Source organism: Cladophialophora bantiana (genome assembly GCF_000835475.1).
Source record: "Cladophialophora bantiana CBS 173.52 unplaced genomic scaffold supercont1.2, whole genome shotgun sequence".
In the NCBI taxonomy this organism is placed as follows: Eukaryota; Fungi; Ascomycota; class Eurotiomycetes; order Chaetothyriales; family Herpotrichiellaceae; genus Cladophialophora; species Cladophialophora bantiana.
This window is the reverse complement of record NW_015971576.1, coordinates 1,312,650-1,333,683: the sequence shown is the minus strand read 5'-3', so window position 1 is coordinate 1,333,683 and position 21,034 is coordinate 1,312,650. Positions and strand designations below refer to the sequence as shown.

The following is a 21,034-nucleotide window of genomic DNA, read 5'->3' as shown; positions in this document are numbered from 1 at the left end:
CTAAATGCATTGCGTGCTATGACCCTAGTCTCCTTATTCGTGACGGTTCTTTGGACGGATCGTGGGACTTCTGGTTTGACTTGACGCTGGACGGGGATGGAGACGCAGCAGATGAGGACAATCTCCAGCTTGACATTTTCTCCCCTGGTTGTGAGTGTTACTCCTGTTCCGAAGGCTAATTCAGCACTCTCACTCGATTGCTCTGGGATTTGTTCTCAACAGCTCTTGGCTGGATTGATGATACGAGACCCGGTAAACGAGACTGATACAGCGGGATATCTAGCAGAGCGTCGGAGGCCGCCCGGTTCAAAGAAGACTCGACATCTGCTTCCTGGAGATACGTCCTCAGAAGCGACATTTAATACAATCCGGACTTGGATGACAGACTGTCTGGACAATCATCCGAACTGCCCCAAATCCCACGTTGGCAATGGTAGCTATACGCCGCCGCTGCCTAGGCGCCTCTTGGAGGTCGCGAATGGCAAGGTCGTGCTCCGTGAAGATGCTGGACAAAAGAGACATCCTTACGCATGCCTGAGCCACTGTTGGGGCCCTTCTCCCCGACGTCCTGAGAGCACTATTCTTAAGGCAAAACGAGCCACGATTGAAAAGCTCAAGGTCGAGGTATCATGGAAAGAGCTCACCAAAACTTTTCAAGATGCCATAGATATCTGTCGCCGGCTAGGCATCGATTTTCTGTGGATTGATGCACTGTGCATTCTCCAAGACAGCAATGACGATTGGTCTTTGAACGCTGCAGAGGTCGGCTCTATATACGAAAACGCTTTGATCACCATTGCCGCCTCCAAGTCCAAGGAAGGCTGCCAAGGTTGTTATAGTACCGCTGATCCCCGCTACCTGGCCCGCCTGGTTGATGGGAGCAACGATGTCTACGTTCGTTTAAAACCTCCAAGCTACCCCGTACACGAAGTCTACCTGGATCTAGAGAATTTCCCACTGCTGGACCGCGCCTGGGTATATCAAGAGATGCATTTGTCCGTTCGTGTGCTCCACTTTTGCTCCCAAGAGGTAATTTGGTCTTGTCGACGCATGAGGAGAAGTGAAAGCGGCGTCAGCGATGAAGAGGCGACAGACGAACTCGTGAATTTGACGGATTTGCACGGTTGGGATCCTTCGTGGAAGACGCTGGGCGAAAACGGGATGGAAAACCCAAGAGCTCTGTGGTATCGAACGGTGGAAGAGTACACGCGTCTGCATATTTCGTATCCGAGCGACATTTTCCCCGCATTGGCCGCTTTGACTCAAAGAATGCACAGGCTACGGCCTCAAGACATGTTTCTCGCAGGCCTCTGGAAAAATACTCTCCTCCTCGATCTGATGTGGCGGACTCCGGCGGGGCCACAGTTCGGAAGACCAGCAAAATGGAGGGCTCCGAGTTGGTCCTGGGCGTCTGTCCAAGTCAAGGTTGCCTGGGATCTGAGGTTAGCTTCCGTTTTCGGAGTGGTCGAGCTGTTGGATGTCCGTTGCGACACTAAGGGCCCGCCGGAGATGGGCAACTTCTCTGGCCGGGATGAAGTTGTAATTACCCTTCGTGCACCTCTTCTCAAGGCAACTTGGAAAAAGCCCTGGGTTCGGAGTCGGTGGCCAATTATCAGTAGAAGCACAGAAATGAAGGATGGCAAAATGGATGTGAACCGGTTCTATCCAGATTACGACTACGATTTACCAGGAGAACACCATATTTCATGGGATTCGGAGTTCTTTCTTGTGCCGATCGCGATATCGACAATGCTTCTTGACGAGGGTGACAGCGATGGACCAAAGAATAATGCGCACTTGGTGCTGGCTTTGCGAGCGAAAGAGAAAGTTGGCACCTATGAACGTCTCGGATACGTCGAAATTGTCGAAGACCATGTCTTTGCGGATTGGAGTCGCGAGGGGTTCCAAGCCAGGTTTGGCAGAGTGGACGCCATCCTGAGGGCTATTCCGCGACAGGTCATTACTGTCGTATGAGGGGGAGGATGGTTGGTTGTTCGTCAGGGTCTGGTTGCAAGCGTGATTGTAGACATACCTAGGTGGAGGCTGTCCTCGTTACTGGGTGTATTGTGTGATCTGTTTAAGGATGAAGCGACAATGATTGGTAGGATATTTTGCGCACAGTGATTGGCTCGAATGTCACCCTCTACAATATGTCTTTCTTCAGGGCTCGGCAATGGGATTTGTCCCTTTTTTAAAACCAGAAAGCGCCATCTCGTTCACCAACTTCCTCTCCCTCTTTTCTTCCCCTTCTCTCTTCGATGTCGCCTCCAGCAGTAGTGGCCGTCTCTGCCCCAGGAAAGGTCCTCTTCGCAGGTGGATTCCTGGTCCTGGACCGCCAACACACGGGTCTGGTGTTCGGTCTCAACGCCCGGATCCATGTGGTTGTCCAGCCGTGGCGAGCAGGCGACCTCCTGCCTGGCAGTTTGAACAGCGGACCGCACGTCCTGGTCCAGTCGCCCCAGTTTTGTGACGCCAGGTGGCTGTATCGGATCGACGGCTCTGCTGCTGGTAGTGGTGCGGTCACGGTCGAGCAAGTTCGAGATCACAAAGGGGCCGGATCATTCACCGCGAGCGCAAACAGATTCGTCGAGACGACGTTGAGGTACGCCCTGACTTATCTGTCGCATGTGTCGGGTGGTTCGCATCATGTCTTCGAGGAGAGCATCAAAGTGACGATATTGGCCGACGACGATTATTACTCGCAATCACAACCTCAGTCTCCTGAGCCATCGGCGGCCAAGTCAACGCGGTTTACGAGCTTCGGAGTCAAGCTGAGCGAGGCGCACAAGACTGGTTTGGGATCTTCGGCTGCACTGGTCACGGCGTTCGTGTCTGCACTGCTTGCATTCTACTCAAAAAGGGATGCCGCTGCTGCTGAAGAAATACCGCCAAATCATCAGACTATCCACAATTTGGCCCAGGCTGCACACTGCGCGGCCCAAGGGAAGGTCGGCTCAGGCTTTGATGTTGCTGCGGCAGTCTACGGCTCTTGCCTCTATCGAAGATTCACACCTTCAATCCTGGAGAATGTGGGCGAGCCTACAAGTGCCGGCTTCGGCGAACGATTACACCGCTGCGTGGACGATCTGGATTTAGACGCAAGATGGGACGTCGAAATTGCGAGCCGGGCAGTGCAGATTTCAGCGAGTCTTTCGCTGGTCATGTGCGACGTGGACTGTGGATCGGAGACACCGGGGATGGTCAAGAAGGTTCTGCAGTGGCGCAAAGAGAATATTGCGGAGGCGACGTTACTGTGGACTGCATTACAACAGGGTCAAGAGGAGCTGTGCCGAGAGTTGAGACGGCTGGTCGAGGTCCAAGGCATCGAGAATGATTTTACGGCATTGGGGGATATCATTCTCACCATTCGAAGTCTGGTGAGGGAAATGTCTGTCAAGTCCAAGGTGCCCATTGAGCCCCCTGTGATTACCGAGTTGTTGGATTTCTGCACGAGCTTGCCTGGCGTGGTGGGAGGAGTCGCCCCGGGCGCAGGAGGGTACGATGCCGTGTCTCTGCTGGTGAAGAATGATGGCGAATCCGTCAAGGGACTACAGGCCCGACTGAAAGGATGGAAGAGTCAAGATGCGAGCGGTGCAACCATTGGGCATGTCAGGTTGTTGGGGGTCAAGCAGGATAATGAGGGCATCCGGGTCGAGAACGTGGGCCAGTATGAGGTGTGGTTGTGAACTACATACTCCATAGCGATGTCGTCATCCTCGTGGCAAGCTACCAGCTCGCCAGGAAATAGGAACAGGAACAAGGGACAGGAACCAAAGACAGAGAATGGAGTGGGTGGTCTGATGGGTATGCAGAGAGGGCGGAGAGAGTCCGGGCTTGAGGTTGAGGGCGGGATGGCTCTCGTAATCATGGGCGACTCCTTGGTAGTTGCCCGGTTGGAGATTTCAGGCCTAAAGTTTCTCGCCAGGCACCAGAGGAGGCCCCAAAGCCCTTAGGGTTAACTAACTGATTTAACTGCAGGAGGCTGCCCCAGCACTTGCCCAGCAGCCCCAGCAGATCGGTCTACCAAGTAGGAGCCCCGACTTAGCACCTACCGGTAGAGAGTCCTCCAATAGGCATACAATAGGGGCTGGTGCGCCAGGGATAGGGGCCGCCAGGCAAGCGGCACCCCCTCGGAAATCCCACCTTCCTTCCCTGGGCCATTTGCCATTTGCCTGGGAATCCGTGCTTCCGTTTTCTCTCGTTCTTTGCCCGTGACCAAACAAGCAACGGCACCAACGAGCATATTAAGACTCAATATTCCCTCCCCCCAGATCTGCTGCCCGAGTGCATGAGCCATGGCTTGATCCGAGCCCATTGTGTGTCAGTTTCAAAATTCTCCGGGAGCCGTCCATTCCAGAAGGGAGGAAGGGCTGGCTGCGTGGTCTGGCCTCTTCGTGTTCGGCATCGCCTGCACGAGTTACTCTTGCGACACCCTCTGCTGCACACTTTATTGCCAGGCGCGCCCGGGCTCAGCTCGGAGTCTCTCTCAGCTCGCATCATCATCATTTCATCCTTGACTGTTTCGCTCCAGAAACTTGGCATGGTTTTCCCATTCTAGTCACCCGCTTGACCTGGACGGATTGACTGCTCTCTGGTCTCCACCACCAATTCTGTCGTCTCCCTCCTCTGTTCATACATCTGTAACCGGTTTTGTTTGCGCCTCAGATGAGGGGATGAGTCCCACTTCCAACAACAGCGCTTTCGACGACTCAAGCGCTCCCATCGTGGTCACTAGTTCGCTAGTAGCCCAAGATAGTCCTCGGTTGCAACTGCAATCTCGTGCGCAACAACACCACCTCTCCTCCACTGCACCCGTCGAGATGTCGAGCCTTTCTCCCGACCCTTCTGCCTCCCCCGATGCTCAACCGTCCTCTTCGTCTCCTGCAGAAACAACCACGTCCTCGCCTGCGCATGAGTCTCAACTGCCACAATCGCTCGGTCCGCAAAGAACCGACACGAACACCGCAATGATTCAGTCTATGAATCCACCTTCACCGTCTGCTGCAGTCGCCGAACCCCAGCAGAAAGTGTCAAGGCAGTTTTCTACCTCGATTGGCCCTTCCTCAGACGAGACGTCACCAACAGTTCCTGCCAAAGACGAAGCACCTGCACCAACCGCTATAGGGCCAGCGTTGACGGTGACCCTGCTCCTCACCTCAGGAGCACGGCATCCCTTCAAGCTAGACAACAAATATTTCGCCAAGCGCAACGTCGAGGTTCCGGAAAATGACCCGTTTAACCTCAGTGTCTACAAGCTGAAGGAATTGATTTTGCGCGAATGGCGGGAAGAGTGGGAGACAAAACCGTCCAGTCCGACATCTATCCGGCTGATAAGTATGGGCAAGCTATTGGATGATAAAGCCTCCCTAAAAGGTGAGCAAATACCTCTCGAGAGTAAGAGAAGACGAACAACCTCGTCAAGTGGTTCGTCGCTTGTTCGCTCCAGAACTGACTTCTTGCTAACCTTTGGCGCACATAACAGATTACAAGTTCTCCGTCGACGCACCGAATGTGCTGCACATGACAATCAAACCCCAAGACTATGTCGAAGAAGACGACGCCAAGGGCGGCAAATCCACATACTCAGCACACCGCGAGGGCGAGGGCAGAAGCCCCGGCTGTCGTTGCATCATCATGTGATGTCTCCGCCTCACTTAATCACAGATGCTATTGCCTAAATGCGATCCGAAGAGGCTATGTTATAAGATATGAATTGGTTTAGTACGAGTGAATAGGGAGACCCTGAACGAAGGTCACTGTGCGGCGGAAAGAGATTTTGGTCTCTGTTATTTGGACCAGCGAAGATCTCTGCACTCGTCCAAACGCGAGGGCGGTTCCTTCAGCTCCATCCCGACTTCTTGTGGATGACATCCTTTTTTTGGTCTTGAATTCATGGCATGGCGTTGGTGGAACAGACGGGATTTCGGCATGTTTTTAGTTGGACCGGGTCTGCGAAAGGCTGGAGGCGGATCTCCGTTATATTCCCACCATTCTATCTGCAACTCTTGCAGGTGGTCATTCTCGGGGTTTCTCAATGCCACGTGGATCAAAGAAGCAGGAGCGAAAGACGAAGGAGCCGGTGAGAAACTGGGGCCGAAGATCAAAGTTCTCTTTTCCAACGCAGTGACCGAAGCCATCTGAGACGAGTTACATTGCAGCACGAAATTCGAGACTTTGCTGTATATAGAAGGACGTGAACGGCTGTCGTGCCATGGACTTCATGCGTCATATGTGTAGCAGCCGAGATTTGGTGGACGAAGCTCTAGCCCAGGGGCCAGAGCAGGCAGGATCTTGCAGCATTGCAACGGAGTACATATTGCGCCAGGCACAAGGAATACACATCTTCTTGCGTCTCTTTCGTCATCGTCGAAGTCAATATCGATGCCGTTGACATCGACACAAGATGCCTTTCCTGTTGGGTTTCCTAAGGGCGTATCCATCTGTCGTTGGATGGATAGATGAAGGGATGGATGGATGATCGATTGAGGTCAGTTTGAGCAGCCTGCACGCCCGGCCTCGTTTTATTTTTCTTCTTTTGCTTTGGTATCCCTTCCTAGTACACCGTACTCCCGTACACCGAGCGGATTCTCCGCGCGAATGAAAATGGTATGCATGCTCTGCCAGGCCAGGCCGGTGCAGTGTTCAGTAATAATATGGAACGCGTTCTTCCCCTTTGCCACGTAATTCAGATCACCGCTGAGGGGAAGGCTCTAAGCGTGCCGTTTCCATTCTTCTTGTTCTTGTTCTCCTCCTTCTCGTCGAGCTGCAGCAGTGCCGGCTTACACGGGGCAACCAACCAGCCAATCCACCAAACCCGCCGCAGTCCCTCACTCACCACTTGCCCATCCCGACCTTTCGTTCCATCTCCTCCATCCACCCGACCCCATGTCCGTCGCCGCCCTGTCCGGCTAATCTCACCCCGTCCTGTCCGGCGTAGACGTCCTCCCAGCTAATCTCCATGTCCCGCCCCGTCAATATCTCCTCGTGCACGCCCGCCGGCCTGCCCAGCACGGAGGGCCGAAACGAGTCCGCCTCCCGCACCAGCTTGAGCTCCATGCCGCGGCGGAGCGGCTCTGCAATACCAAAGTTGCGGCGCAGGAGCTGTAGTCGCGTCGCCTCTTGTGTCGCTTGCCAGTTCGCCAGGCGGGATTCCAAAGGGTGCGTTGATGTGAGTGTTTGTGTGGTTTGGGAAGATTGGGGAGGAGGGTACAGCGAGGCCCGGAGCGTGTCATGCAAGCCGGGGGCCGAGGGCGCGCCGCGGTCGAGGTTGTCTTTGGATTTGGTGCTGGACGAGAGCTTCGAGGCTGTCGTGTTCGACGTGCTGGTTGGGTGCGTTGCTGGAGGGGCGACTCGGAGAGACTGGAGACAGACAGATCGTGGTATCGTCAGTAAATATATCTTTCCATGTGATTCCAGGACCTTTCTCCCTCGAAAATGGTATCTCAGAGCTGGGGTAGGTGTATTCTCTTCTAGGGGTACAACTCACCATGGCGGTCAGCGTGGAAATGGGACGTGGAGGATGGGATGAAATGGTTGAAGGCTCGAATGAGGCCTGGTGTCAAGTTCTCCAAAGTCGGGAGACACTGAAGTCTTGGTGGTCAAGGTAAATTCAGATTCGTCTAGGGACCAAACAGAATCTCTGTGAACGTTGTTTCAAGGGTGAGAAGGGAGGGAGGAGGCAGATACTTGTGCGCTTGTGGGTTGTAGGTAGAATCATTTAAATCTCATTGAAAGGTCGGGCCGCAGGCAACGCAACGGATGTCGCGTTCTTCGATACTGCACTACATAGCCGAAATGCTCCGCAGTCTCGTTTTGTACGGTAGAGTTTGGCACCTGTTGGTGCAGGTTTGCCCTGATCTAACCTCGCTAGGTATTTCACGCACGGCATGCAGTAATAATATGTTCATCTTTCCCATCTAAGGTATATCATTCATACATTCTAGCTAGGTACCGGGTATATGAAAGGTCGACACAGCTCTATCTCTACCCTCTATCCTTCATCCTCCATCCTCTATCATCCGAACGGTATGTCCAAGCTCCCCTCAAACAATACTGTCTCGTCGCCCCGTCCGGCCCTAGCTCTCGAACGATGCCTCTCGCAAGTCTCATGTTTATTCAACAAAGACAGACATTCTTTGGCTCCTCCTTCGCCGCCACACCTTCCCTTCCCACTCTATTCCTCTGACTACTCCTCTTTCTCCTCTCCTGTGCAACTCGTCGAGTACGCTGGGCTTTGGGAACCGTCAAAGGAACATCGTCCGCTATCGCAAGGCAGGCTAATCCTCCCCGTGGCCCAACTCCGTCAAAGAGGATTTCAGACTATAAGTCAATCTCTCCTCCGCCTTGAGGAGCGGATTGGGCGCGGTTTCGTCAAGCGGGGCTGATTCGGGGACCTCGTCGGAGCCGGTGGCGGGACGATGTGAGTTAGGCGTAAGGGTGGTGTCATCATGTTCCTCTTCCACACCAGGCTGTTCAAGTCGCTCCTGCATTTCCCGTTTGCCGTGATCAACATCCTTTGTCTCGTCGCCCACGTGCTCTTCCAACGGCTTCTTGACAATGTCATCCTTGACAAGGATGTTCGATTCATCAGGGATGATGGTTTCGGGCTCGTCCCTGGGAGGCAAGGTATCATCCTGGATCATAATGTCGGAACTTCCAATCTCTGCAAACTCCCCAACGTTCTCGCTCCTATCAGCTGACGTATCACTTCCCCCCATGTCTACAGCGGCGAGTGAATACGGTGCCAGTTCCAGGTGTGTACAGCCTAAAGCTAGGCACTTGATCCTTTGACCGAGTTGGCTTGGATTTCTCACTGGAGCTGCTGCAGCGAGCGACACGATTAGGGCCGAGACCGCAGCTAGTTTGTGGAATGCAACCATGGTGAAGATAGTTGCTCTCAGTTGTTGGAGTGATGACGTCTCAGGAATCGAGAGCCTTTGATCTGAAGAGTATGAACTTTGAAATGTCGGGATGTTGAAGCAGCACCGTTTCAACTTGTGGAATTTGCATAAAGGTCTCGTCTGAGATAATAACGGTGCAGGTGTGCAATAGCAATGCTGAAGACAAATTTTGAAAGCAGACCCGGGAGGGCTTATATGCTTTTGAAGGTCCTCCTTATCTAGAGAACCTTTGGATGTTGCGATTCGTGCTCCACTCCAGCCAGAGTTGTCCGACCTTGTGAGTTCATGGAATCCACGGGTTTCGATGGTTCCGCCCTCATACGTGTGCATGTATTGTTGGATTTGTTCGTGCTTGTGGCCTCAGCAGTCTCCGGATCCATGCATCTTGATCGGCTCGGCGAATCAGCAGCGATTCCTGTCTCAAAGACGCCAGCCTTGGCCACCATTGTTGTGTCAGAGCAGCAGCTAACAGCCAAAATATCTCTCTTCCATCCACCTCTTCTCATTGTCTTCGACAATTCTGGCAACCACCACCTTGATCTTGGGGAAAACCGTCATCAACCTCTTCAGACCCCGTCGCCCAGCCAGGCACGTGACGAAAACGATTTTTTCCTCAGCTGCCCCGTGATCAACCAAAACCTTGACAGCCATCAGAGCAGCTCCACCGCTAGACATCTGCGGATCCAGAAGCATGATTGTTTCATGCTCAGCAAGATCAGGGAACAGCTTGAGGTAGTGCAGTTCTGGTTCACCGGTGCGCATGTTGGATTGAATAAGTAGTCGGCCCGTCTGGCAATCTGGAATTGTTCGCTTGAGCCCGGTCTCCATACAGCTTCCGCCTCGAAGAATGACCACAGCAGAGACTATGCCAGCCGATTTGAGTCCAGAATATTTACAGCCTGTCGCAGTTATTATGTCCGTAGCGACATAGTGGTGGCAATCGAGCGCTTTCTCGATCAAGAGCGCGGTCAGCCTGTCAAAGTAGAAGACGAAATCGACCTGGTCAGTTATCGGGTTTCGTAGAATTGTTGATACTCCGACGACTTGTGGTGTTTCGCCGAGGACCATGACGTTTTCGGAGAAGGTGTAATCTTCACTGTGCTGGCCCAGTTTCTCCAACTCTGCGTTATGCCTAATGGACTTCTCCTTCAAGATCTGTCTGGTCTGGTTGACAATCATCTGAATGGCCATTTTGTTCTGCATACCTCGGGGTACTATGACGTCGGCAATCTCTCTTTGTGGGTCGACATATTTCTGGAAGACGGGCTTGACATATCTAAACCACTGCTTGATGACCCCTTCAATGGTTCGACCGCGTTCTCTGACATCACGGATGATCCGCCTCGACAGACACACATCTGGATCGGCTTCAACGAAGATCTTCATGTCCAGTAAGTCGAGAACGCGTGGATCGTGTAAAGCTAGGATGCCCTCGAGAAGCACAACGTGGGGTGAATATATCGAAACGGTCTTGTCTAACCTCTGGTGTTGCTGGAACGAGTAAATCGGTATGTCGGTCCTTTTGCCTTGTTTCAGGTCTATCAGTTTCTTCACGAGGAGATCAAAATCGATGGATTCCGGCGAGTCCAGGTCGTACTCGTTGCGATGCGCCATAGCATTTTGTTCCGGAGTTAACGACTTGTAGAATGAATCGATAGACAGGATGATGACCCAGGGGAGATTCAGAGATTGTACGATTTCCACGGCCAGACTTGTTTTGCCCGAACCGGAAGATCCAGCTATTCCGATAATGCTCATGTCGGCCCATGGTGGGGAGTAGTGTGCTTTCTGAGGTATCTCTCCAGCACCAGCAGCTTTTCCAGTTGACGCAAGGATTGAGAGATTTCTCAGATCTGTTCCATATGACATCTTGTTACTCAATTGCTAACCTAACGTCTCAAGGCAAGGAGTTTGCAAAGTGCACACGAGTTCAAAATCTCTCGGACAGGGTAGTTTTCTTTAGGGAAGAGCAAGACGATGATCTCTTTCAAATCTTAGAGCACAATGAGGAGCGAATTAAACCACATTGAACGACGTCAACGCCAGTCACCAGTCAAATGCAAATTGCTAAGAAGTTATCCTGAGGAATCTCTGGGGCATTTGGCTACGAAATGAATCGGGGAGAGCTGTATGAGATTGGTTTGTGCAAGCGCGAGACACGTTGGATATCGGAACGGAACAATGATGCTCCATTATGTGGGGGTGACATTCCACCAGAAGTTCTCCGCATTCGCTTTCACTACTGGGTACAGGGTACGGAGTCCCTTCCTTCCATCTCGCTCTCCCTGCCAACCATGTCTCCCTCTAAGCCGCTCTGATGGTCTGCGATGGACCTCAACAACCTGTCAGCAAACTGGAAGAAGCTGCAAGCGACGCTCAACAACAGGACAGGCAGCTCCTCCACAAAGTCCTTGTCAAAGCATGGAGTGAAACGCAAACGCGAAGACGTCCAGAATATCGCGTCCAAATCCCCCGCAGAACCCCCCCAAACTAGGAAGGGACCACTCATCCACAAGGCCATGGCTCTCGATGGCGACCATTCTACGAGACCATCGTCGATCCGAGAACTAGAAAATCGCGACAACCTTCCTCGTCCACGGCCTCCTCGTGAGCTATCGCAGAAGGTAAACGCGGGGCTGTCTCCCGAGTATGTTTACCCTTCCCCTCGAAGTGGCTTACCTGACACCCTCCTTAGGGTAGAAATCGGCAGGTATGTCGCCCTGGATTGCGAGATGGTCGGAGTTGGCCCGAACCCAGAGAGGGAATCCGCACTCGCTCGTGTCAGCATCGTCAATTACAATGGCGACCAAATCTACGATTCCTACGTTCTTCCACTTGAGACCGTCACGGACTACCGAACGCATATTAGTGGAATATCACACAATCACATGAAGACTGCCAGACAATTCAAGGAGGTACAAGTGGAAGTGGCAAAGATCCTAAAGGACAGGGTTATAGTTGGCCACGCCATACGGCATGATCTAGAAGCATTGATGATCGGCCATCCTCAACGAGATGTTCGGGATACAGCTCGCCATCCACCCTATCGAAAAATAGCAGGAGGTGGATCACCACGACTGAAAATCCTTGCTTCTGAATTGCTAGGTTTTGAGATCCAGCAGAGTGAACATTCAAGTGTCGAAGATGCCCAGGCTTGCATGCTACTGTTCAGAAAAGACAAAGCTGCTTTTGAACGAGAACATTCCAAGCGATGGCCGGCACAACCTCCTCCCGAAAGAAAACAGGATGCGGAAGACCAGACGAAACCTCGTAAACATAAGAAAAAAAGGAAGAAAAGAAAGCATTGACCGGAACAGCAACTGATCTGAAACAGACAATGGGCGTTTACTGCCAGGAGATGAAATATTACATTGGTATGTCCTCCATCGAACTTATGGTTTCTCCATACTGCCATCATGATCGTATCGGCCAATGTCCTGGTGTTACGTCTAGCATCACAGTAAACGAGATAGTACTCGAGAATTTCACATGCCCGCAGCTGGCAGCGCGGTGTACCATGAATACACTTGCCTTTATCTTGGGATTGCTAACGGCTCAAAGCTCGGGAGGTGACACGATAGGCCGTCTCCTAAACCGGTCATGTAGCAAAGCTGCCCTAGCGAGTTTCACTGTCTGAGATGTGGTCGGTAGCTTTGATTTCGCGTCGCAAATCGCCCTGTCTGACATCCTCATCTATGCTTCTTCCAGAACTTCGCCTCACGGTCCGTCTCGCAGTTGAAGGACTGGCTCCCAAATTGGGCAAGAGGAGGCAACTTCTGGGAAAGAAAGCTGTGAATATTCGTCCCTTACAGCACAATGAGCGACCGGCATTCAGTGGGACGTTTACAAGGGCATTCATGCGCCGGAAGACAATCAACAATGCTTTATGGCTAGTGGGCTGGCATCAAGCTTTGCGGACTGTGTAAAAGCATCACTTTCGTGATATAGTCAATGATACACGTACATCGTCATCGACACGTTACGCACTCTGTGTTGCACCACAAATTGATGCCCTGACTATCCAGAAGACTCGTTTCCTTTTGAACCTGCTCCAACCATATTACTAGCGAGCAGTATCGAGCTAGGGATACAATGGTTGAGGGTTGCTCCGAAGTTTGTCCGGGTTACGTAATTGGGATTTCGACGCGTCGTTCAATCGGTCAAGACGCGCCTCGGACTCGAATCTGAGCCTTCCAATCCAATCCTCCCTACGACAACCGGTGAGACTGCGTATTCTGCCATCTTTGAAAGCATCACTGGTCACTGGAAATGCTCGCCCTACAACGGACCGGAAATGCTGGAGATAAATGCACCGTCAACATCCTCCCTTGCCGCGTCCATCATAATGGGCCAACCAAAGTGACGAAGAGATATTGGTCGCCTCAGTTCGAGAAAGGTGTTTTCTTCAGTGTCTCGGCCTATACATTTTGAGCGTATACGTATACTAACTTTTGTACTGCAAGATGGTACGGCAACCTCCTACTTTCGAGGCCGCAGGCTACGGGGCAAAGTCATAAAATTACCCGCTGGATATCGAGGTACTATCTCCAAGCGAGATCCTCAAGGACGCCGAGGTTAATAGATTCGCAGGTACTGTTGCAAAGACCACCGATCGATATCTCCCGCAGCCTTGCAAATCACAGACCGGGCCCACATATACCGTAGTGGACGAAGACATTGAGATCGCCGATGATGAAGAAGAGCCTCCTGATCCAGTCAAGGTACTTGAAGAGTCGTCAACCTTCGAAGAAGTTATAGTTTGGGGTCATGACAGGGTGCCCACGAACGAAGACATCTTTGTGAAGGGGATTGCAGAATGGATCTCCTTTGCCGAGGCGATTCATGTCAATCCCACGAAAGACACCCAGCAGAACGATGCTGAGAATGAAAAAGAGAAGGATAATCGAGACACTTCTACGACGCCGCATACCTCGACATCCTAGCCACGGTGAACCTTCAGATAATACTGCTGCTTGGCTCTCGACCACTCCTCCTTCAGTCGAATGTATTCCTCCGATGCGATACACCGTCTCCAATAACCCTTGAAAATCTCGCTAGCCTCTTCTTTCTCCTTCCTCTTCCCACCTACATCCTCTCCGGTCCATTTTTCTAACTGCTTCCCACCGGCACCATATTTCCGGCCCGCTTTGTGGTTGGCATATCGACGGGCGCGTGTCATACCCATTTGGATGAATTTGCGAGTCATGTCCGCCCCGACCAAATCCCCTCGTTCGACGTACGATCCAAAGATCGACCACAAGAGCTCTGCTGATTTCTGTGCAATTGGCACGGTGCGAAAAGCCCAATAAGGCAAGATGAGGCTCTTGTATGGTTCAAAAGACAGGACACCCTTCTCTCCTCGTGCAACTTCGTACGAATATCGCAGTTGTGGATCCTCTAATGCCGGGGTTTCTAGTGGGAGACTTGGTGGCGCTAGACTTTCGACTGTTGTCTTGGGCATTGTTGTGGCGAAGAGTGGGAATCATCGTCAATGTAACACTCAGAAGTGGATTGGTGTCGCTGAAGAAAGGGGACAAAGGTGTCGGTTTCCCATGACGACATTCAGCTTAAATGACACCGCAGTTCGTCATTTTCCAACCACCCTGTGGCCTCCTGGGTGTCTGATCCGGTACGTTTCTATCAAATGTTTCTATTGCTTTCTCCTCTCCCTTGACCTAAATTTTAACCGACACTCGTCGCTGCGCTTAGGGACCCGAGATACTCAATACAGGGGCACTTGATACCAGGACCGCCCAGCGAAAATACCTCATCCGCACTTGAGAAACACAGGGCAATCTGTCAGATAAGGTTGCCGCACCCGCGCACCTCCTCCCTCTATGGCCAGCCGTTACTTACGGCTCGATTTTTTCGACGATCAACGCAACAGGTCCGAGTTGCTCGTTCGTGAGGCATCCTGGATCCACAAGCACTTGTCTAATGAAGACGCGGATTTTGCAAGAATCGAGACTCCCATTTAAAAATTATCTTGGACTGCGCCAAGGATTTTTGTAACCCGGGAATCCGTCAAATGTTATGCATGAGATTGTTGAACCGGTGTCTTCAGAAAGACATGTACGAGCGAACCGACCAGGGTACGCCATTTGAGAAAATTTACTCCCATCTTCGAACTCACCTGAAATAATGCCATTCTTTTCTTCTCTCCGACTGCATTACATCGGTAGCATTGCAGTGCATGATCGGGGCCCAGTCTAAACTGCGGACCAGGCTGTACAGAAAATCGAAACCCACAAATAAGGAGGCAACAAGCGTTGATTCGGATGATCATTCACCAGGGGCTTAAGTAATTTATGCAAGCCCCAAATAAGCAGTCTTTGGACAACAAAAGTCATTGAGCTCTCTACCGCCCCCTTTACGCTATTCTTCGAAGAGTCTTACCGATTACTCAAGCCTCTTCGACAGACTTTTACCTTTGTCCCATACACACCCATTTTCGACGTTCAGACGCCGAAGAGAGCCAATAGTTACAACAATCAACCACTAAACATGCACACATGGCCCTGCTCAGCAGGCAGGCTCGGCAATTCACATCACACTATTCAACGGTATGATGCTAGATAGCCGTTGCCTGCGTGCTTGGTTGCTCGCTTCAGGACCAGTGTTAATAAGCACTCGCACTCTGCGAAGTCAGCGGAGCTTGATTGTCTTCACTTGCTCGGCCAATCAGACCCCTAGTCAGGCTTCCTAATAGGGAACCGGCACTACAGTTATAGCGTCGCAGACTTGAAGCATTTGGGGAGCATTGGGAGCAATAACCCCACAATCATGCTCGGGTTGAGCCTGGCTTCTGCAGACTTCCTCGCTTTCACACGGTGAGCTGGGTGAAAACTGCTTTTGTAAGCACAGACCCTTTCCTGGATTCGTTCAGGGACGACCGACCCGAAGTTTTGGTGTGAGGAAGTGCGAAATTGTCTGCCCAAGGCAGCATGATTATGAGTCGAAAATTGCCCCGAAAGCAGTTCGTGGATTTTTCCTCCCTGGGATGACTTCGATGGAGTCACGTTACTGGAGGTAAGCGAAGTTATTGCAACCGTACAGATTGTACTGATATCACCTAAGTGGATATAGCTTGCTTATGAAATGGTTGTTACTCAAATTATGAATTCCCGTCTGGATGACTCTGCCTCGCCTAATTCATATCTGAAAGTCTCGAACTCGAGAATACAATCGAATTACACACAATCGAAGTTTTCTGCGCAATGCCGGGTGCTGACTAAGAATACTCGTCAAGCTATCAGGAGATTCGCCCCATGGGTCGAATAACTCGTTGTTGATTCGAGAAGCCTAACTCCAAACCTATCAGAGTCACCCTGCGCGCGAAGAACCACTCGAGGGCCATGCACAGGAGCGAAGGTGTACTCAACCATCTGCAAGGACAAGACAGTATCGGACGAGCGGTTTTAGTGGCGGTCCCTCTAATCATGGTGTATACGATCTTTCTCGTACATTCCAATACAGTTCTGAGGGTAGTGGCAACGTGAAATTTGGACTTTCAAGCATCCAGCCACCCGGCTCATCCATGTCGTTTACATTTGTGCTTTTCATCTCCCTGAGGAGCTGATTCTCTGCCTCCAACTGGAGAATCATGGCCTTGAGTCGTTTGATCGTGTCGAGAAGCTCGCGGTTGTGACGATTCAGGGTCCGCAGCTGCGACTGATGCTCGGCCAAGGTCGATGATGCAGATTTCAGCTGGGCTTCTCTGCGTGCTCGATATGCTCGCTGGGCTTTTCTATTCTGAGCCCGTCGTCGCTTGGTGACTATGTCAGCTGGTACATCTCGGCCTCATCGCTTTGGTCACACCTACCTCACCTCGAGTTTGAACCACGTCGCATTCCCTACCATACTGGTCCACAATAATATGTACACCACTCAGCGTATGACTTCGCCTTGCCGCCAATATCGGAGGGCTTCCGCCTTGGGGAGTGGACTCTCCCGGTGTCAAGGCTGCGAAGGGCCTTGTTTCGGAGGAAAACGATGTCTGCATAGGCGACTTCAAGAAGAAAGAAGCGTCAGATTATGCCGTACGGCAGGACGCGAAGAACAAACCCACCTCATCCCATTCAGACCCCTCGACCGCGCAAGTTTGGTCAAAATCTGGCGTCGCATACCCCTTCGATGACTTGAAGTTATCAATATGGTGAGAGGGAGGCTTGAGTCGGATGACTTGGGCGCATATCGACGGTGAGGAAAGAGAATCCATGCTTCAAGACTGCAGGTTTCTGAGGGTTTGAATTTTATGACGCTTTTGTTATGATTCTATACTTGATGTCGCGGTCGGGGCGGTGTACTACCTATAGACAGCCTACAGGCTGTGATAAGTGATTAGGCTGAAAATGGTGTTTGGACAGGGGGCATTGCTAGTTTATAATACACGAATCACTAGGACAGCTTCAGTTCTTGTGCCCTCAAAGACTACCCTAACGTGCCTTGGCAAGAATAGGGTGGCGAGAATATACCTGGTCACACCATACCAAGTACGAGCCCAGTATCAATAAAGCCGAATACCACTAGCAAATGACCATGCATTCGAGCGGTGTTCGAGGTCAGGTTCCATCGATCATTTACTCAAGAGGGACAGCCCGTGCGAGCCACCGGGCCACGACCATGATCCGTGTTCGTTACGGGGTCTGGAACGGTTAAAGTGGCATGTGGCTTCGTCAAGGCCTACTGGCGAGGCTCGCTGGCTAAGCGAGACCCTCTATTGCTGAAAAACTTACTGCCTGATCAGGACTAGCCCAAGATGACGACAAGGCTAGCCCCGAAGGTGGGTCTGGCATTCCTCCAAGCCCTCTGACCTTACGAGCTTGTTCAAACGCGCCAGTGCGTTTACTCATGGCCCGTCTTTACGAGTGAAAAACTGCATCATCGCCAGGACGGCCGTCGCTGAACCTCCTACGGTTGGCTCCATCCAGCCTTTTACAGGGCACAAAAGTTATAGACATTACAAGCATGAATTCCCGTAAACGTCCCCGACAATTGAGAAGCCTTCATCTATCTAAACCCGGCCTTAGACGGACTCGCGGATAATAGTTGTGGTCTCGCCCCTCCTATCGAAATCGTTATTTTCCAAAGCTCGCAGAGACCTCAGCTTCATTCTTGTCTCGTTGAGTGACTAATAATTGAGGTTATCATGTCTGCTCGTCCCTCATGCAAATGGCCTTTGCAGCCTGTTCGCTTACGGCACCAAATACTCACTAGGCGGCGGGTGAAGACAGTAGCCCGTAGAGTGACAATATGCCTTATCAACCAGGATTGTCTGTTGTACCTATCCCGCACAGTTCCAAGACAGAGAATGTCGTAAACAGGCCGAGTCATATGTATCTGCGAGAGCATACTGAGTTGAAGAACGGGCACGTCTGGGCATCCAGCTTGGCAGTTCCCGACAGGCCTGAAGGGAAAGGGCGGAAGAGGCTCAGCAGGAGCTAGCGAAGAAGCCTGTTCGTTCAGTCTTGGGCTCGTCAACTGTAAGCCTCCAATATGACATCTTGCCTCTGACATGGTTCTGCGATTTGACGGCATACAACCATTCCGTAGCCAGCGTTCAGAACCCAAGCACCGGCCGAGGAGCGATGGAGGATCATTGTCGAACAGTGATCTAATCCTACTGCTGCCAGGAACATAGCAATAGAGGGAAACAACTCCGCTCTGAAAAGTAACCACAACGAAGCGCCTCACACTTTCCTGGGACACCGCTCCTCCTCACACCGATAGACGCTCTCCCAGGGATTCTGCATCGACGTTGACAGCGGTTTGCTACGGCAAATGAGTCCAGCAAGTCAATCGTCAGTATGTCTCTTTGATGGCTTAAGTGGCCTTTTCGGTTACATAGATAGACGCAGTACGCAGACCATTTAGTGGATTAGGCCCATAACGGACCTTCTCCAGAATTGTTTCGATTCCGTTCCCGGCCTGCATGGCTGGCTGGCTGGCTGGCTTCAAGCTTGCCATGGATGGTTTGCCACAGCTATCGCTATATTGAGTGTCATCTTGTAGTTAGACAGGTGTGCGCGTAACCCAGCTACCTCGTCTTCCTTGAAGACGAGTTTGACCTTGTTCATGTGCCAAGGTCATATTCCCATTGTCTTCTGGCCGCATCAGGCTCTTCAGAGTTGGCTCGCTTGAGGAGTTTACTTCCGGACGGCGTGGAATGTTGTGGCTCTGACTTCGACGCTCGATCATGTTTAACGAATTTCTTGACAATTCTCTGCAGGGCTTTCAAAACTTTCACACAATCCTCCAAGAGTCCATTCGGGTCGGCAAGCGCAGCTGGATGGAGAACATTGGGGCAGAGGTCATGTTCCTGTAGGTAGGTCTCGAGCGTTCCAAGGACAGTATAGAAGGCTTTAAGATCTTGAGAGAGGTAGAGGAGGTGTTTAGGAGCCTGGTTGATCTCGTCGATCGTCCGGTAAAGTCCGCCGCAAAGCTTATAGGCGTTTGTCACCAAAGTCACGACAGCGGTTGCAATTGCCAACGGTTCCGGCATTGCTGCAGTCTACCAGTTAGCATCGTCAAGAGCATGTATCTGATACCTTTGTCAAAGGGCTCAATCTTGGCCACAGTAAGCTTCGATAGGCATCAGTATGCCCATACTTCCTCGGGTCGTACAAAGGACGCCTTTTCTGCCTGATGCGCAGCCTGTGCATGATCGCTAACGAGATAGGACAGCGCACAATTTGTGAGGATTGGGCAGGCCATTGAGCCGTCAAGGGGACGAGCTGAGAGGATAGGCTCGCAGGGCTTACAGGCGAGCGCGGCAGGGCAGGGCGGTAAGGCGGGTTATTTCTCGGAACATATTGAGGTACGTATTTGGCAAGTCAGGCGAACGACGATGGTGTCTCAACGTTCAAGCCGTTTCGGCGCGAGCCTTGTCTTGCCTTGTCGCCGAGTCGCCTTGCACACTTCAACGCAAATGTCAGTCGCCATCCGAATTCTTATCTCAGGCCGGATTGTTTGACATGAATTGCTCCGAACTACTAGTTAAAAAGCTTGACCGTGGCCCACTAATTAAACCACCCTCTCCTCTCGTATTGAAAACATCTGCAAACCCCACAGCTGGAGCATTGGCACCACAGCCGAGGCTCAGTTTGGAGACTCCAAGGCGTCTACCAATCAAGACCATCAGCATGTACCGAGGACTGTGGATGGGGGAGAGACTGACTGACTCTGCCTCTTCTAGATAGCCTTTACCCTAAGGCCAATGCACAAATTGCGTGCCTGCTTGTGAAAAATGGCTTTTCTTTCAAGACGCAGAGGCGTCTCTAGATTTCCGTATCACTACACCTCCCATGATGCCCAAGGCAGAAGGCGATACCGAGTTTTCTCAAATCGAATGCCACGACCATGCCCTCAGCGGGGTTGCGCCGGATGGCAATGTCGAATTGCCGGACAAGGGGGTCGAGGTCCCCGTGGCAGGGACCCCTTTAGCTCCCAACCTAGTACCGCTGATGGAGTTGGAGAGAGGCGTCGTTGGCTGGGATTCGGTCGATGACCCTACCAATCCCAAGTGAGCGTATACATTCGACCGCTGTTGGATCACTTGTTGACTAGAGTTCGAGGAATTGGAAACGGAAGAAGAGAGCCTTCTTGATGTTTCAGATGGCTGTCCTGGCAACCATCAGGTGTGCTTCCTGACACAGAATGAGTCTGTGCTGGCAATGGCCAAGCAGCTTGCTTACCTGAACCTGCAGTCCCATGGCCTCCTCACTGTGCGCTCCATCCATCGAGAGTACGATGGAGGACTTGCATGAGCCATCTCGTGTGCTTGGATCTCTTATGATCACCATCTACGTTCTCGGATATGCAATAGGCCCCCTATTCCTGGCCCCTCTATCCGAAATTTACGGCCGATATCCTGTGGTTATGATATCTTCTTGGATGTTGGTGGCCTGGCTCCTAGGGTGCAGCTTCGCGCCTAACATGCCGAGTCTTATCATCATGCGTTTCCTAGCCGGAGTTGGCGGATCGGCTATCATCACTATCTCACCGGCTGTTGTGGGAGATCTGTATCCTGTCGAAAGGCGAGCATTTGGTTCGGCGATCATTGTAGGCAGCCAATCTCTGGGTCCTATCAGTAAGGAACAAACTTCGATCATTGTTTTTTTTTTTTTTTTTTTTTT

General features: G+C 51.7%; 10 protein-coding genes across 10 annotated transcripts; 5 read left to right on the top strand and 5 right to left on the bottom strand.

Annotated features, from left to right (window-relative positions):
- Positions 1–96: 96 nt before the first annotated feature.
- On the top strand, positions 97–1,974 carry Z519_01486 (uncharacterized protein; the record flags this gene model as incomplete). Its single annotated transcript, XM_016759243.1, has 1 exon — positions 97–1,974. The coding sequence occupies one exon, from the start codon at positions 97–99 to the stop codon at positions 1,972–1,974; it is 1,878 nt and encodes a 625-aa protein (XP_016624571.1).
- A 284-nt stretch (positions 1,975–2,258) lies between these two features.
- On the top strand, positions 2,259–3,686 carry Z519_01485 (phosphomevalonate kinase; the record flags this gene model as incomplete). The annotated part of the gene is made up of 1 exon (XM_016759242.1): positions 2,259–3,686. The coding sequence occupies one exon, from the start codon at positions 2,259–2,261 to the stop codon at positions 3,684–3,686; it is 1,428 nt and encodes a 475-aa protein (XP_016624570.1).
- A 1,134-nt stretch (positions 3,687–4,820) lies between these two features.
- Positions 4,821–5,640, top strand: Z519_01484 (uncharacterized protein; the record flags this gene model as incomplete). Its single annotated transcript, XM_016759241.1, has 2 exons — positions 4,821–5,373; positions 5,483–5,640. The coding sequence occupies 2 exons, from the start codon at positions 4,821–4,823 to the stop codon at positions 5,638–5,640; spliced, it is 711 nt and encodes a 236-aa protein (XP_016624569.1).
- A 1,191-nt stretch (positions 5,641–6,831) lies between these two features.
- On the bottom strand, positions 6,832–8,879 carry Z519_01483 (uncharacterized protein; the record flags this gene model as incomplete). Its single annotated transcript, XM_016759240.1, has 2 exons — positions 6,832–7,469; positions 8,321–8,879. The coding sequence occupies 2 exons, from the start codon at positions 8,877–8,879 to the stop codon at positions 6,832–6,834; spliced, it is 1,197 nt and encodes a 398-aa protein (XP_016624568.1).
- A 239-nt stretch (positions 8,880–9,118) lies between these two features.
- Positions 9,119–9,346, bottom strand: Z519_01482 (uncharacterized protein; the record flags this gene model as incomplete). Its single annotated transcript, XM_016759239.1, has 1 exon — positions 9,119–9,346. The coding sequence occupies one exon, from the start codon at positions 9,344–9,346 to the stop codon at positions 9,119–9,121; it is 228 nt and encodes a 75-aa protein (XP_016624567.1).
- Positions 9,347–9,365: 19 nt separating this feature from the next.
- On the bottom strand, positions 9,366–10,769 carry Z519_01481 (uridine kinase; the record flags this gene model as incomplete). Its single annotated transcript, XM_016759238.1, has 1 exon — positions 9,366–10,769. The coding sequence occupies one exon, from the start codon at positions 10,767–10,769 to the stop codon at positions 9,366–9,368; it is 1,404 nt and encodes a 467-aa protein (XP_016624566.1).
- Positions 10,770–11,227: 458 nt separating this feature from the next.
- On the top strand, positions 11,228–13,843 carry Z519_01480 (uncharacterized protein; the record flags this gene model as incomplete). Its single annotated transcript, XM_016759237.1, has 6 exons — positions 11,228–11,547; positions 11,596–12,170; positions 12,609–12,734; positions 13,204–13,296; positions 13,364–13,438; positions 13,491–13,843. 6 exons carry the CDS (start codon positions 11,228–11,230, stop codon positions 13,841–13,843), a joined length of 1,542 nt encoding a protein of 513 aa, XP_016624565.1.
- A 2,494-nt stretch (positions 13,844–16,337) lies between these two features.
- Z519_01479 (uncharacterized protein) lies at positions 16,338–17,118 on the bottom strand (the record flags this gene model as incomplete). The annotated part of the gene is made up of 3 exons (XM_016759236.1): positions 16,338–16,667; positions 16,723–16,908; positions 16,969–17,118. 3 exons carry the CDS (start codon positions 17,116–17,118, stop codon positions 16,338–16,340), a joined length of 666 nt encoding a protein of 221 aa, XP_016624564.1.
- A 1,854-nt stretch (positions 17,119–18,972) lies between these two features.
- On the bottom strand, positions 18,973–19,401 carry Z519_01478 (uncharacterized protein; the record flags this gene model as incomplete). The annotated part of the gene is made up of 1 exon (XM_016759235.1): positions 18,973–19,401. One exon carries the CDS (start codon positions 19,399–19,401, stop codon positions 18,973–18,975), a length of 429 nt encoding a protein of 142 aa, XP_016624563.1.
- An 805-nt stretch (positions 19,402–20,206) lies between these two features.
- Positions 20,207–20,425, top strand: Z519_01477 (uncharacterized protein; the record flags this gene model as incomplete). Its single annotated transcript, XM_016759234.1, has 1 exon — positions 20,207–20,425. The coding sequence occupies one exon, from the start codon at positions 20,207–20,209 to the stop codon at positions 20,423–20,425; it is 219 nt and encodes a 72-aa protein (XP_016624562.1).
- Positions 20,426–21,034: the final 609 nt, after the last annotated feature.